Here is a 15999-nt window from a genome sequence, read left to right as displayed (position 1 = left end):
CCTGCCATTTTCCATCCTGTAATCTTGGACTGCAGCTCCCACCCACTAATATTGACTCTGCAAGAAATTAATATAGTTCTAGTCACCAATTAAATTTCCTTTTGTTTTATTTAATAACAGGGTAATGGACAACTAATAATCTTACAGAGTGTTTATTAAGGATTAGTAGATCTGTAAAAGCCTGGCCTGTGTGTGAATGAATAACCATATGTGGCCTATCCATAGGAATGAGTTCGATGTGCCTGATCTATGTGGGCTCGCGAATACCTCCGACAAGGTTTCCGTGGGACCATGGCAGTTCTAGAACCCTGGGGACATGAGAAAATGAAAGGGCTTTGGGATGGGAACTCATCAGATCCAACCTTTAACCTTTCTAGTAAATGCTCAACCAGGAAACTGCTTACATGCAGTCCATCGATCCTATTTATTGGGCGCTTATTGGGTGTAGCGCATTGTACTGACTGCTTGGGAGAGCACAGTATAATAGAGCTGGTAGATGTGTTCTCTGCCCACAGGTCCAATTTAAGGCCTAGGATCATTTGAAATTAGCCATAGGCCATTTTGTGTCAAGCTACTCTGTAATCACATTCCACCATGAAACACCCAGTGCGGTAGAGGAGCACGTTACCTAGTGTTTCTGTTGCTTTGTATAGAACCTTTCAGGAGGATGAGATCGTTAAACATATCTGGATCTTTCTTAGGAGAGCAAACCTTTTCCAGCTGATGTGTTTGCAAAGGTAGTCTCACTTCTCCAAGTCTCTCAGTTAGAATGGAGAATTGCCAACTTTGGTTTGCTCATTATGAGACTGATTTTTCAGTACAGATAGAAACATTTGGGGCTGATGGGCAGATAGCTCTCATCGAAGCTTGTTGAAGCCACAGACACTCAAATTTGGATGGCTGGGTGGTGCAAACAGTTTGCCTCTGGCAAACACTGACTACTTCTGGATCTGACAGTGTGCAATGTTTAACACACACACTCATAAAAAAAAAGAAAAGAAACAACAGCTACAGCTCTTGGGTTAGTACTGTTAAGCAGTTCTCAGGATCCCAATTTTTTTTTCTTAGACATGGAACTGTTGCATTAATCTCAAAAGCATGTTAAAAAAAAACCCATTAAAATAGTGGTATTTGTTAAACTCTTGCTGTCTGTCAAGCATTGTACTAAACATTGGGGTGATCAGGTTGGACACAGTCCCTGTCCCACATGGGACTTACAGTCTAAGTAGGAGGGGGAACAGGTAATGAATCCCCATTTTGCAGATAGGGAAGCTGAGGCGCCGGAAAGTTAAGTGATTTGCCCAAGGTCTCACATCCGGCAAATGGCAAGCCAGGATTAGAACCTAGAATCGAGGACCTTTAACTTCCAGGTCTGTACTCTTTCGGCTAGATCACACTGCTTCTAGGACATTTTTAACAACTAATCTGTTATGGCGGACCTGTGCTATGGGCTAGTTGAGAGTCAAACTGCTAACCCCTGGCCCCAAACCACTCAGGACTGAACCTCTGGCAGGCTCCAGAGGTCTCTAGCCCTCATGACCCCTAACTCCTCCACATCAGGGACACCTTTTTCAGTGCTGGGAAATCTTGTTGGTGACAAAGGATATATACCTTCTGGTGGGATGGTCCACTGTGGATCTAAAAATCCTACAATCACTAAAGTGATAAGAACGCACCCACCCCAACTACCAAAGCTGCCGTCTTGTTGGGCTGAACTTACCCCCAAAAAAGAAAAGAAAAAGTCTTCTGGCCTCCAGCCTCTAATCTTGAAAGAACCTGTAGTCTTCATTTGCCACACCTTCCAATTAAAGACCAGGGCTGCTGCAGTTCATTCTGAATAGGACAGAGTAGGTGCATCCCTGTAACATATGGCTAGATGCCAATGTGGCTGTCTATTGCATAAAACTAGGCACACCTGGTATGGAAAACGAATCTCTCCTTCCTCCGTCTGCCCCTGTAGTCCTTTCACAATATGACACGCTCGATGTTCTGTTGTTTTCCCCCCCGACTTCAAGGGAATGTGTTACCGATTAAATATTTATCCTTTAGATTGTAAAATTTATTGGAAATGAATAATCCAAACGGTTATTCATATTTATTTTCATTATGCCACTATTGTGAGCTAGTTCTGTTCGCTTACAATCCAGACCCTTTACAGGAAAGTTTCACCTTTATTCCAGTTCGTCTGAAAACAAAGATCTGTAAGGGTTGACCGTATGATCTCGCTTTTTTTAAATGGGAACTGGAATACTGTTGATTTCAGAGTTAAATTTGTCCCAAATCAGAGGGTCCACCTTGGTTTTCCAAATCAGTATTTATCAAAATGGGATGCCTTTCAATAACTGCTTACAAGGTCGTGGGAGCGGATATTGGTTGTTGTGCCTTGACCAGTTCTGGTATGTACTTAGAATTGGGGATTTTTACAGCAGTTAGGAGGTGGGATATAAATTCATTTATTTCCAAATAATCAGAGTGCGCATAATAAACAGAAAGAGGAGAAGATGTGTTTTGCATGCAGCTTGCATTTTTTCGTTGTTCGGCAATCAACAGTGATCTCCCAATTAACCTTCGATGAAAGGGGAGAAGCAGCAGTGAAATAACCCCTCACCCCAGAGTCTAGGTAATAATAACGATTGCATTGGTTAAACGTTTACTATGTGCCAAGCACTGTTCTAAGTGCCGGAATTCAATTCCAGCAGAGGGAACTGGTTGCTGGCATTAGAGCATCCTGCAAGGGAAGGCATGGGAGGCTGGAAGCCGGCACTTAAATGAAGGAAAGATGGTTGTTTCGGAAAGATCCCCAAGAAAACTGGATGAAGGGGCCTGCCACAGGCAACAGATGGAGTTTGGTTGACCCAAAATTCTGGACTGCTGATTCTCTGAAGTCAGATCAGAGCAGTGAGTTGTTTGCTGCAGTTGCAATCCAGTGATCTAAAATAGCAAGTGTCTTGGTGAAAACTTCAACCTTGTCCTTGACAGAACCACTACATTGGCATGTTAATGAACTACATTTTCCTGTGAAAGCATTTTAATGGGACTTGGGGCCCCGACAGGTTTAGCCAGCTCCTTGCACAGATAACAGGGAAGCAAAGTGGAGCATATATGAGTAGAAAGCTCATGTTGTAGTGGAGGAGGAATCACTTAAGGTAGCCTTTTTATTTAATATATATGTATCTATATATGTATTATATATATATGTGTGTGTGTATGGGTGAGTGTGTTCATAAATATATGGAGTCACTTAAGGTAGCCTTTTTATTTAATATATGTGTATCTATATATGTATTTTATATATATATGTGTGTGTGTTCACATATATATACATATATACACATATACACATATATATGTGAACACTGCCCTAATTGGATAATAGATTTACACGCCTAAACAATGCCTAGTGAAACGCATACACTATGTTAGTTGTTTTTATATAGCCTTATTTACTTAGCAGCTTTTAAAATTGGCTGGTGTTTTAACCTTTTAGTCACAGCACTGTAGGCTCCATGTTTTATGGCTAGGAGTTGAAAGCACTGGCCATAAAATCTGAAATGAAGAGACAGTGTTACTTATAGTTGACTGAAGTCGCTTTTGACTGTATGTAAAGAGAAAAGACAGTAAAAGCCAGATTGCCAAACCACATCCTGAAACTCTGTCCTCAGTGCAGGTGAGTCAATTGACCAGTCATTTATTGAGTGCTTACTGGGTGCAGAGCACTGTACTGAGCGCCTGGAAGAGTACGAGACAACAGAGTTGGTAGCTGTGTCCCAGGCCCCTAAGGAGCTTACAGTTTAGAGGGGAAGGAAGCTGTCCTAAAAAGTAGTGCGGCCATTCCTGTTCCCTGCCACCGAGACCCCCCAAAAGAGTTAAAATATTTTTTGTTACTGTCTTGAAACTATAAAATTCTGTGCCAAAAATATAAAGAACAGGACTGTCCCCGGGCAAAAGAAGTGCCGCAGAGACCACACATGCCCACGTTTTCCCTGACCTACTAAGGATGAAAATGTCCCCTCTCTCCTCTCCCTGTCTCCAGCCCCAAACTTCCTACTTGATGTTTCTGAATTTGTCCCTCCTTATGTATCGAGGAAGTGGCCGATTTATGTTGCCGTTCGGAATTAGCCTAGAGTCGATCCGAGGTCGAGGTTAAATCAATTCTTCGTATCAGTTAAAAGTAGCCACCCTCGGTTTAGTAGAGAGATGGCTAAACTTCGGTTTGGCGATTTCCTTGAGGCTCCTCAGGACTCCGAGGCAGAAGGGGCAAAACTCTCTTGTCCCCAGATTCATTCGATCGTATTTATTGAGCGCTTACTGTGGGTAGAGCACTGTACTGGACCCAGGTCACAGAGCTAAAACCAGAAGATGACAGAGAGGACATAGGGGATAGCTGCCGTTGTATGTCTGTTTATTGTTATATTGTGGTCTCCCAAATGCTTAATACGGTGCTTTGCACAAAGTAAGCGCTCAATAAATACGTTTGAATGAATGAATGGATGAATGACCGCAAACCTGACTTCAGGCTGACAGAGTAAGACCAGTAGGAATCCTACTGCCGGAGGGCACCACGAAAGTAGTGATAATGGTATTTACTGGACACCCAGCTGGGGCAGTGCATACTACTCCTAAGCTCTTGGGAAAGAAGCGCAGAAGCCCACGGCCGATTTCCTGCCCTCTAGGAGCATCTGCCATAATGGGCAACCCCCTCCGGCCCATCGCCTCCTCTCGATGGGCCAGTCGATCATCCGGAGGTTGGGCAGTATAGTTGGGAAATGTGCCCAGGGAGGGTCAACATCCAGCAGGAGAGGGGAGGCCGGTGCTTTGGGTCCAAGATAAGAGATGCAGATTTCACGGTCACCTGACATATCTGCTCCTTCGAAGTACTCCGCACGCATGTTGGGGATCTCAGCTCCAAAAGCAGGACGGGAGAAGAATGAGATGTGAACACCAGGAGGACAGATGGCATCATTAGGTCAAATTAATATTTTCTCAAAGACTCTTAAAGCTTGCAAAGGTTTTATTATCTGAAGTTCGGTTTAAAAGGAAATATGTCTGTTCCTCTTTTTGTTATTAGGCTGGTGGTATTTAGGTAATTTCCAAGTTATCTCTCTTTCCCTCTCTTGATAGATTAGAACATACATTTTCCCCGCTCTGCTTGCAGCAGTGGTATTAATGACTGATTAATCCTGTTGACACGCAGGTCACGGTTATTAAAATGACGACCACAGATAATTGCATTTAGGAAAGACTGGCGTGGTGTGTCAAGTGAGAGCAGTGAAAGAACAATTGTTGTCAGGGAACTTCCTTAATGTACAGTAGGAAGAAGGAAGATTTTTCAGAAGTCCTGGATTCATAATTCACCCATTTCAGGAGGATTGAGTTCCTTATGTCTTCATTTTATTTTGAAACACACGATTACTTTTGTAAATGGTTTGCAATCCTTTAGATGAACAAATCTAATCTGGCAGGGATTTATTTAGACAGCCCCCAAATTAAAGATTTTACCTGTCACTTGGTATTTCACAAACATTTTGAAACATCTGCAGGGAGGTGATTTGAAAGTTTAATGTCTGTGTTGATATTTCAGTCTTTTTTTTAAATTTGGAAAATGTGCATATTTGCAGATTGTTTCGGATGCACTGACTTTATGGAATGTTAAATATTTTAGCTGCCTCAAGTTCGTGCCTCATGTCGGCTTTGGCAGCAAACAGCTAACTTTATTATTTTTGCATAGTTTCATAGAGCGCGCCTATTAATTGGGCAGAGAATATCTTCTGCATAAATCTTTGGCACGTTTAGTATGCAGGCAGCATAATGTCGCATTTGAAATGTTTCGAGACGGTTTAAGAGGAAAGACGACCGAAACGTATCACGGTTCAGAAGACGGAGGAAATGTTTTAAAGCTCTCACGTCCCTTGGGCTTGATATTGATGGGCCGGTTTCAACTCTAAGGACCCATTTACTTAGCCCTGCTCTGTTCCGTGTGTTCTGCCTTGCTCTTTTGCTTTGCGTCTTTAATGTGTCAGACACTTATGAGACATCTCTTTGTTCCAGTCACAGGGATCCATTAAGAGGAAGTTGGAAGGTGACAGCTCTCCGGCCGCTAGCGTGGGACCCGAAGGGATTTACGCTAATGACGTCAAGAGGCCGTGTCTTGACGACGTGACTCTTTCTCTGGGACAGGGTACCAATGCCAGCATCTCCTGTCCCGAGATGCAGAACTCTCCGTTCTCAATGAATCACAGCACCCCACCTCTGGGGGTCGCTGCCCATCCCGTGCTACTGGAAAACAGCCACATGAACGGCAGCGGCATCGGTTCTCCCTTTTCGGTACCGCCCAATCCGGAAATAGGACAGAAAGGGTCCATGGGAGGGCAGAACAACATGATTCATTATGACGAAAAAGTCAACAACCTGCAGTCGATGGACCAGGAGCTGCAGGATCTGCTGGAGGAGCTGACCAAAATGCCCGACCCTTCTCCTAACGAGCTGGACCTCGAGAAGATCCTGGGGAGCAAGCCGGAGGAGCCGCTCGCCATGGGCCACCCGCAGCCGGCCTTGAGCACCACCCCCAAGCCTTCTCCCCAGACGTCTCATTTGGAGAACCACATTTCCGCCAAGGAGTTTTCTCCCGGCTGCAATCCGACCAGTGGCGGGTCACCTCAGATGCGACCGTCCTCTGCCGGGGCCAGTTATCCAGTTCCGCCTCCCAACAAACCTACCGCCTCGCCCATTTCTTCCACCGCCCAGGGCAAGAATCCATCCCAGCCTCTGCTTCCAGTCTCCTTGCCCACCCTCCCGGGGCCTCACTGGCATCACGCGCACCAGCTGAAGGCCCTGGCGGCCAGCAAACAAGTGTCCTCTGCGAAACAACCAGTGGCGGCGGGGAGCTGGTCGACGATGTCGCCTCCAGGCCTCTCGCCACCGTATAGGCAAGGGTCCTCCCCCCACCACCAGCCTTTCAGCCCTCAGAACGTCCTGGTGTCCGGCATGGCCGCCAACAGTTTGCCGGGGAACAACATCCAGAGCCCTCCCAACTCCCTGCTCTCCAGCATGGCCTCGAGCGGCAACCCAACGAGCGGGCCTTCTCCGCCGTACGGCTCCGAGAAACTTTCCAGTCCGGCTCTCAATCAGCAGCAGTTCAGCCCTCAGAATCCCATGCTGGCAACCATGGCCCCCGCAGCCATCACTGCGAATAACATTAAGAGCCCACAGAGCAACTTGGTGTCCAACATGGCGGCCACCAATACTGGGCCTTCCCCTCCCTACAGACCGGAAAAGCTGTCGAGCCCCGCCCTCCACCAGCAACCCTTCAGCCCTCAGAACGCATTAATCCCCGCTATCACCCCGGCCAGTAACTCGACGAGCATGCAGAGTTCGCTCTATAAATCCATGACGACAAATCAGCCCAAAAGCCTGAACGTGATTTTGCAGCAGTCGCCCAACGGCTTGCAGTCCAGCCTGGTGAATGAGAGCGCCGTGGCCCAAGAGCAGTTTTCCTTTAGTAACACCAAGCCCCTGTCCCACTTTGCTTCTGAGTCCGCTCCTCAGAAGATGCCCTCTATGCCGGCAGGGACAGGGCAGCCGTCCCTGCTGCACTACTTACAGCAACCGCAGCAGGCCTCGTCCGGCCAGCAGGCCCAGCAGTCTCCCAGCAATACACAGTTTTTGCTACAACGGATAATGCTGCCCCGACAACAGATACAGAGGCAAATGCAGCCTGCCGCTTTGTCTTCTCAGCCTAGGCAGGTGAGAATCCCTCAGGCTTGCGTTATTATTGGGGGTATCCTTTCAGTTGTATTCCGCGAGTGTTTCTTTTGGAGGACCCGCTCAAGCAAACTCCCCCTCCCACCCCCAGCCTCCCATTTTCCCCCCATCCCGATTGTGATTCGAAATTTGAAAAAGTAGCGGAGTGCCAGATTCGTTTTTGTGGTTTCTTGTCAAAGAGGTTTGGCGTTCCGAGTCTCCTTAATTTCAGGGCAACCGGGAAAGGTGCAAGAAGATGCTGTAATGGGAGGCACTGAATTCTCAGGGAATCTTAATCCTTTGAAGCCGATGGAGAGTTGCTCAGCTGGTTTAAAACCCTGTAATCCAGAGGGGTGCGCATGTTAAATCTACCCATTAATTTATTTTATTCCATGTACTGCTTTTCAATATGCCGGTAAACACTTTCAGCATCTGAAGAACTGTTTCGAAAACTCTCTTAGAGAAGGGTGGGTTGATAAAATTTGATGTTTGGCCAGGCTATTTAGAACATTCTGGGGCTCAGTTCCCCAGACTCGGGGGTGAATGTGATGATTATTTACATAATGCTGAAGGTGTATTCTGTGCTTTTTGCACGGTCCGGGATCCTTAAATACAATTCCCCAAAGCACTGTCCTAAAGGGCTAGTTATCTGAAACCATGCATGGAGGCACTTGTGATGGACTGAGAAAACGTGGTGCAGGCACAAGAGATTGGTAAATCTGGCCCCATAGCTGAGGTTTATGGCTCATTCTCCCACAGTCAGGAGAAATTTGAATTGGTTTGCACGCCACCGTCAGTGTACATCAGTTTCTTCTGATGGATGGGCCTGCTCTTGACCATCAAAATTTTAGCGGTTTAATTAGTGGTAAAGGTGCCCTGCCTATGGATTTCTCTTCATCTAGTGTTGGCAGAGAGTTTCGCAGAGTGGACACTGTATCATTCCGGGAACAGTGAGAGGAGACTTGAAACCTGAGGGCCATCAACTCGGTGAAAAGGATCCACTTTTGATGCATGCCACACCCTGTCGATTACCCATGCAGATTTAGATTAGTCTTCTCTAGACAAACAAAGAAGCACAGCTGGCAGAGGCTGGGAGTGCATTACTCCTTCTCTAGTAACCGCCTCTGTCCGAAACAAGAAACCGTGTTCACCTAATCTGGAGGTAACTGCTTCCAGGCGTTGCTTTCAGACATAGGGTCATTCTGACCCAGGCCCATAAGGTGGAAGAGGAAAAGACTGACGTTCCTCCAAGGTTGACAAGGTCCCCTGGGAATTTTAGGGAGGGGGAAAATAAAAAGGGAGTGATTCATACGGATCCAGAATTGGAAGGGGATTTATTTGAGAATCCAGAGACTCGACTAAACAGTGGGTAGCCAGATACAATATGTGACAAAGGAAAATGTGGTGCTTGAAAAAACTGCTCCAGCTTTCTCAAACAGCAGAGATGACGCCGAAGGGCACAGGAGAGCAAGGGGCAGGAGATCTCAACTCAGTAACCTGTGAGTTCCCTTAGCTCTCTGTTAGTATTCCCGATAAAGTAGTGAAAGAAGTGTAAGTTTTTCACTGCTTCCAAGATTCTCCTTGGACAGTTTGGGTCAACCTAGAGTTATACCATCCCATTTATTTTTCTCAGTGGGTTCCAAAACTATGTGGAACCAGCACTGCCTGGTGTCAGAACAGACCCGTTTTTACTCAAGGACTTTTGACTAGCTAGCCGAGGATCTGAATGGACAAATGAAGACAGACAAATAAATCATAACAGGCCAGTGGACTGATCTTACAAGGCAATCGCTCCGGGAAAGCTAAAAGAGAATGCAGAACTGATATTACTGTTATTTGCATCCACGGCTTATGCCCATCCTCCGGAGTCTCAAGAATGCTTGAATGATAAGTGTTTTCCAAGGAGTCATTTACAGGCATTCATTCTTCACAGCTTCCCTACTAGGTGGGCAGGAGATATGCATTCTCTCCTTTTAGTAGGGGAGGACACCCAAACAATAAAGGCCAGGTGATTTGCCCTCCACAGGCCTAGAGTAATGCAGCAATTTTTTTTATGGTATTTGTTAAATGCTTGCTATATGCCAAGCACCGTACTAAGCGCTGAAGTAGATACAAGATGGGACACAGTTCATGCCCCATTTGGGGCTCACAGTCCTAATCACCATTTTCAGATGAGGTAACTGAGGCACAGAGGAATTCATTCATTCATTCACTCATATTTTTGAGTGCTAACTGTGGGCAGAGCACTGTACTAAGCACTTGGAAGGTACAATTCAGCAACAGAGACAATACCCACCCACAACGGGCTCATGGTCTAGAAGGTGGAAGACAGACTTCCAAACAAGTAAACAGACATAAATAGCATCAGTAAAAATAAATAGAATTTTAGATATATACACATCATTAATAAAAAAGAATAATAAATATGTACATATATACCCAAGTTCTGTGGAGCGAGAAGGGGGGTAGAGCAGAGGGGGCGAGTCGGGGCGATGGGGAGGGGAGGAGGAGCAGAGGAGAAGGGGGGTTTGCCCAAGGTCACACAGCAGGTAAGTGTCAGAGCTGTCATTAGAACCCAGGTCCTTCTGACTTCCAGACCCTTGCTTTATGTACTAGACCATGCTCTTTCCCATGAATTCAAGATAGAATCCAGATCTCACCCTCCCCAGTATCCACTGTCTTCAGTGGTTGAGGTAAATAACCTCAAAACCCAGGATAATGAAATTTTATACGGTCCTTTATAGTAGCCTACTCCACCCCATCAAAAACCACACTCCCCACCTCCTCTCCTAAACTCCTGGAGGTCATGTCTACCTACTGTATTACACTCAACCAAGCATTTAGTGCTCTGCAGAAAGATGTGAAGAAACACTCTAGATCTTCGGGGCCTATAAGATGTAGCTCAGCTATACAGCCTGCTTTGCCTTGAAGAGATGAATGAAGCATTCACATCAACCAGTCAATGGTATTTATTGAACGCCTCCTGTGTGCAGAGAACTGTAGTAAGGGCTTGGGAGAGTACAGTGCAATGGAGTTGGTAGACACATTCCCTGCCCACAACGAGCGAGAGGGGACCATGTTTGCCTTTCTCTGGGGAGACCCTTGTTCTTAGCCTGCATTCTCTTACCTACCTCTGCCCAAGAAACACTGAGCAAAAACTCCTGTCAGGGCACGTCAGCACCCTTCGTAATTGGCCAGAGAGTTCACTAGCATTATGGCATTTCCCCCCTAACCTCAGAGACATATTTAGCTCCTGCATGGCAATAAAGTGAAGGCAGGAGGAGGGAAAGAAGCAAGATATTTTTGACTGAATTAGAGAAATTGGTGACGATCCAGGTCAGTCAAGGCGTATTTCAGGTGTTGAGTGTTTCCCATTTTCAGTAGGTAAACTTTCAGTGCCTCACTGATTTTACAAGCTAGGACTTTTAGCATTAATTATATACTAAATGGCATTGCTTTTCTGGGTTTTATAGCTTGTTAAGCTACTTATGAATGACAGCCACTGTTGAAGGGCAGAACATTTATTTAAATCTCTATCATAATTTTTCAAAGAGCACATTGTGAATGTAAAATGAAAAGCAAACCCTTGGAAGACTATTTAGACGTTAATGAAAACTCCAGCTGTTTACAGTAATTCACCAGTCTACTTTGCAAAATATGAGTATTTTTTTGGAAGTCTAATTGTCTCATCAGTTGTGCTGAATGCCTGGTTTCATTCTCCTCTTTCTCTTATCAAGGCAACGAATGTAATTCACCCCATTTCCCCTTCGGGAGAAAAAGACCTCTGACGCTTTGATTTTGTAGGGAAAGACTAGGTTTTTCATGCAACAACTGATAATTGACCATTGCCCTTGATTACAGACAAAGAAGTATGGCAAAAAGGATTGTGGCGATATGGTTCAGGATTAAAAAATTATCCCACTGTGTGTGTGTGTGTGTGTGTGTGTATTTGTGCATGTGAATGTGTAAATGTGACTGAAATACATAAGGAGACAGCACAGTGCCTTTTTCTATAGAATAAGAGATGTAGCCGAGTAGAGAAAAAGAATGTAGATGGTGGCCAGTTGGAGGAAGAACAAAAAAGCATGAAATCTGATCCTTGTAGCAGGCTGAGGAACACGGTGAAGAGAACAGCTGCCCTGACACAAACCCAAAGAGTAAGCTTTTTGTTGCTTTAACAGATTTTTAAGAAGGGGGAGGGCAGAAAGAAATCTGTCTACAAAACCCAAAATAACCTTCCAGTGGTGTCTCTGGTACGTTTTTTTCTATCACAAATAATATACTTTGTAGCCCTCCGGCTTAGACAATTTCTGAAATCCTACATTTTCTGGGCAATTGGTAAATCTGATAACTTCTAATCTTCCTTTCTCAGAAGCCCTGTGACTGTATTGTCGAGCATGGGCGGATATTGATTCAGCTACCGACAGTTTGTATTGCATAATATTATAAAGCTTCATAATGTGAGCCTTCTGAGTAACGGGGACCTTGTCTAACTCCCACCTGGGTACTGTCTCCTAGCACCCAGCACAGTGCTCTGCAAACAGCAAGCTCTTAATAAATGCCACTTCTAATATTGTGTGACTACACTACTACTAGTGATGATGATCACTATGGTATTTGTTAAGCTTTTACTGTGAGCCAGACACCTTACTAAGCACTGGGATGGATACAATCAAATCAGGTTGGACACAGTCCCTGTCCCATGTGGGGCTCAGTCTCAAGCCCTCATTTTACAGATGAGGTAACTGAGGCCCAGAGAAGGGAAGTGACTGGCCTGAGATCACACAGCAAACAAGTGGCAGAGCCGGGATTAGAACCCATGACCTTCTGACTCCCAGGTCCGTGTTACTACTACAACTATTACTGGTGCGGCTTTGGTCTTAGGGACCTATTAAAGATGTCGCTATACTCAAACAGTAGAAATGCCGTTCAGCAGAATCACCCACCACTTAAATGTTGTGCTCCAGGAAGGTACGATGAAAGATTGTCCTGAGTATAATGCAGTTTTTTATTTGTCATAACACGTGAAATTTCAAAGTTGACATGCCTTTTGGTTTCCTCAGAGCCTGTGGGTTGTTGGACTGCAGCCCTGTTGACTCTGTTCTACCTGCTGTTCTGTAGCAACCAACAAACATTGTTCCATGAGCAGGGTACAGTGCTGCTGACACGATTGGCTGTACTTGCATCCAGAGAGAGAAATGAGCTACGGGGGCCAAAGTCCACCCACGAGGAGCTTATAGTCTAGAGAGGGAGATAGACATTAAAATAAATTACATATGGAGGAAATGGCAGTGTAAGGATGTGTACGTAAGTGCTGTGGGGATGGCGGTGGGGTGAGAATCAAGTGCTTGGAAGGTACAGAGAAGCAGCAAGACACAGTGGGTAGAGCACAGATCCGGGAGTCAGAAGGTCATGGGTTCTAATCCCGTTTCTGCCGCTTGGCTGCTGTGCGGCCTTGGTCAAATCACTTAACCTCCCTGCGCCTCAGTTACCTCAACTGTAAAATGGGAATTAAGACTGAGAGCCCCATGGGGGCAGGGACTGTGTCCAACCCGATTTGCTTGTATCCATCCCAGTGCTTAGTATGGTGCCTGGCACATAGTAAGCACTTAACAGATACCACAGTTATTATTATTACAGATCCGAGCGCATGAGTGACGCAGAGAAACGGGCGGGTAGGGGAAATGAGGACTTGGCGGGGAAGGCCTCTTGGAGGAGCTGTGATTTTAGGAAAGGCTTTGAAAGTGGGGAGATTGGTGGTCTGTCCCCTATGAAGGGGAAGGGAGTTCCAGGCCAGAGGGAGGAGGAGGTGGGCAAGGAGATAAGAGGAGAGAAAGGTATAGGGAGGAGGAGCAAATTATGGTGATTGGGTCGCAGTAGAAGATCAGCTAAGCAAAGGTAGGAGGGAGAGAGCTGATTGAGCACCTTAAAGTTTAAAGAATCTTCATTCTTCTCCAATGGCAGTGGATAGTAGTCAAAGGAACCGGGAAGCTGGTCAAAACGACTTTGGCTTTTGCTCGCCTTAGGGAAAATTCACATTTTTCATGTGGAAAGAGGAAGAAAAAAGACTGGGGCTTTTATTTCTGAGAATCCAAGGAGTCTCTGCAGCTTGGTGAGCCATACAACAAACAAATGGGGGGCAGAAATGGATAAGGCCCTGACAGTGTTAACAGCATCAAGGGATGGAAGAAATCCTGAAAGCAGCTGAGAACATTGCACAAATGGGGAAGTTGGTTATAACAAAATTGGCAGAGTAATGTATATATTTTTCCTTCAAGCCCACTTTATTTGGATTTAGAAATGAAGACCGAATAAGAAATAGCCCATTTAGAATTTAAAGTCTCTAATGTATATCTTGTTAAAGCTGATAATTGAATGATTTGCCCTCACATTGTTGACTGCCCACAAAAACACTCAGCCATCCCACCAGTTTGCCATTAAAATGAGATTCTCTACCACTGGCTGTTTTGACTGGTGAATCTAGGATTTGAATTCCACCACTCACCACTGTAAACTCATCTGGAGCTTCTTTTCATTGTTTCTACAACGTAGCTTCTCCCTTCTTTCCCCCAAACCACCCAGTCCCCGCCTTTTTTTAAAGCCCTTACTTCGTCTTTTTTTTCTGTGTCCTTCTCTCTCTGCTTTACTTTGGGTTGCTGTTTGTTAGAAAAGTTTTTGTTTTTGTTTTTAAATTACCTTCTTTTAACACCATGGAGAAGAAAAACAGATTTGATTTCAAAGGGTAATACTAGTAATAGCACAATGTCAGAGCTGGGGCCTCTGAGGAAGTGGAGAGCTTTTGAAGGCACAGTACAAGCCCTTCAGCTAATTAAGTGTCTTTGACTAGGTGAATAAAGGATACTGGTGATGAATCAGGATTATAAAAAGCAGTAAATCTAAGCCTGGGGTGTGACCTCTTCATCTTTTCTCCCAGATGTGAAACCATCTTCATGAATGGTCATTTTTATTTTCATATTTGCTTCTGCTCATAAGGTTGTTTGCTCAAACTTTTTACTTGCTTTTTTATCCTTTCCACAGCTGCAAATTAGGTGGTAAAGAATCCCTACCTCTTCTGGTATTCTATTGTTTATTGCTCGATTAGCAAACCATTTTATGTATGCTTGGGAAACTCAGGAGAGTATATTTTATTAATATTGCAAAAGTTTTAGCCACCCAGATTTGACTCTCCTTCTAGCATGTTGGAAAAGAAGGGTAAGAAGATTCTAGTTGTACTAGAAATCATTTCTTTTTTAGTTCATGAGAGACATTTGAGATCCTCTACTTCAAAGCATCTCATTTTTTCTTGGAGCGGAAATTTCAGATGAGCTGAAGTCAAATGTTAACCTTTTAAACTTCAACCTTTTTTGGTTGTCAGAATAAGGAAAATGAGTGAGTTGAAATGTTGAAGTGTAAAACAACTTTACTTGGTACATTTCAAGTGTTCTTATTGTGCTGACTGTGAAATTAAAACTGAATGTGAAAAGTTGAAAAAAATGCCTTCTTAGACTCTTTAAAGATTCTCGGGGATGGTATAATACACTAGTATGGAAAAATGTATAAATTGTACCTTTAAATTTTTTTATGAATTGACCAAACCAGTAGGTGGGGTACTAAAATGCTGATTTATCCAATCCTGGGATATTTGCATGGCCAGTTTTCCAAACTAAAATCAATTCAGATGATCAATAAAAAAATTTGGGATAGCTGAACAAAACTGTTCTCCATACTGACACAGCCAAATCCCCCATTTATGTTTCTTTAACTGAACTAGCCACCCCAATTAGTTTGGGTAAGTGGCTTTTTACCATTTGGGGTTTTTCTGTGTTGTACTTTCCCAACTGCTTAGTACAGTGCCTTGCACCCAGTAAGCACTCAATAAATACGATTGACTGTTTGATTGTTTTGAGATGATGGGAAAATTGTTCTACAGGAAAAAGAAAATTTAGGGCATTAAGATGCTAAATAAGAAAATGATGGGAAAGATCTTTTACCCTTATGAAACGTACACAAATCAGCCAAATTGGCATTCAAACCTTTCCCCACATTGACTCCCACTGATAGAAAAATTACATAGAAAGTTGTTTCGTTTCATGGTTGCCACAAATTTTAAAGTAACAAGTGTTCAAGCTGGTCTTTTTGTGAAAGCCAAAGGCCCAAGTGTACGTAAACCAACAAAACCAAAGAATGTCCCTGGTGCGCTTTTCCCCCAACACTTAAAAATCATTAACCGTGATACACCGAACCTTCTTTGAACCTGCA

General features: G+C 44.4%; 1 protein-coding gene across 3 annotated transcripts in view; it reads left to right on the top strand.

The window, feature by feature from the left end:
* Nucleotides 1-15999, top strand: part of MAMLD1 (mastermind like domain containing 1) — a 131789-nt gene that overhangs the window by 78016 nt on the left and 37774 nt on the right. For all 3 annotated transcript variants that reach the window (XM_007665814.4, XM_007665819.4, XM_007665809.4), the window contains exon 2: nucleotides 6049-7743. In XM_007665814.4, coding sequence (XP_007664004.1) covers nucleotides 6049-7743 — 1695 coding nt within the window. The remainder of the gene's footprint in view (nucleotides 1-6048; nucleotides 7744-15999) is intronic.

This window comes from Ornithorhynchus anatinus, chromosome 6 (assembly GCF_004115215.2).
Source record: "Ornithorhynchus anatinus isolate Pmale09 chromosome 6, mOrnAna1.pri.v4, whole genome shotgun sequence".
In the NCBI taxonomy this organism is placed as follows: domain Eukaryota; kingdom Metazoa; phylum Chordata; class Mammalia; order Monotremata; family Ornithorhynchidae; genus Ornithorhynchus; species Ornithorhynchus anatinus.
This window is presented reverse-complemented; position numbering and strand designations above follow the sequence as displayed.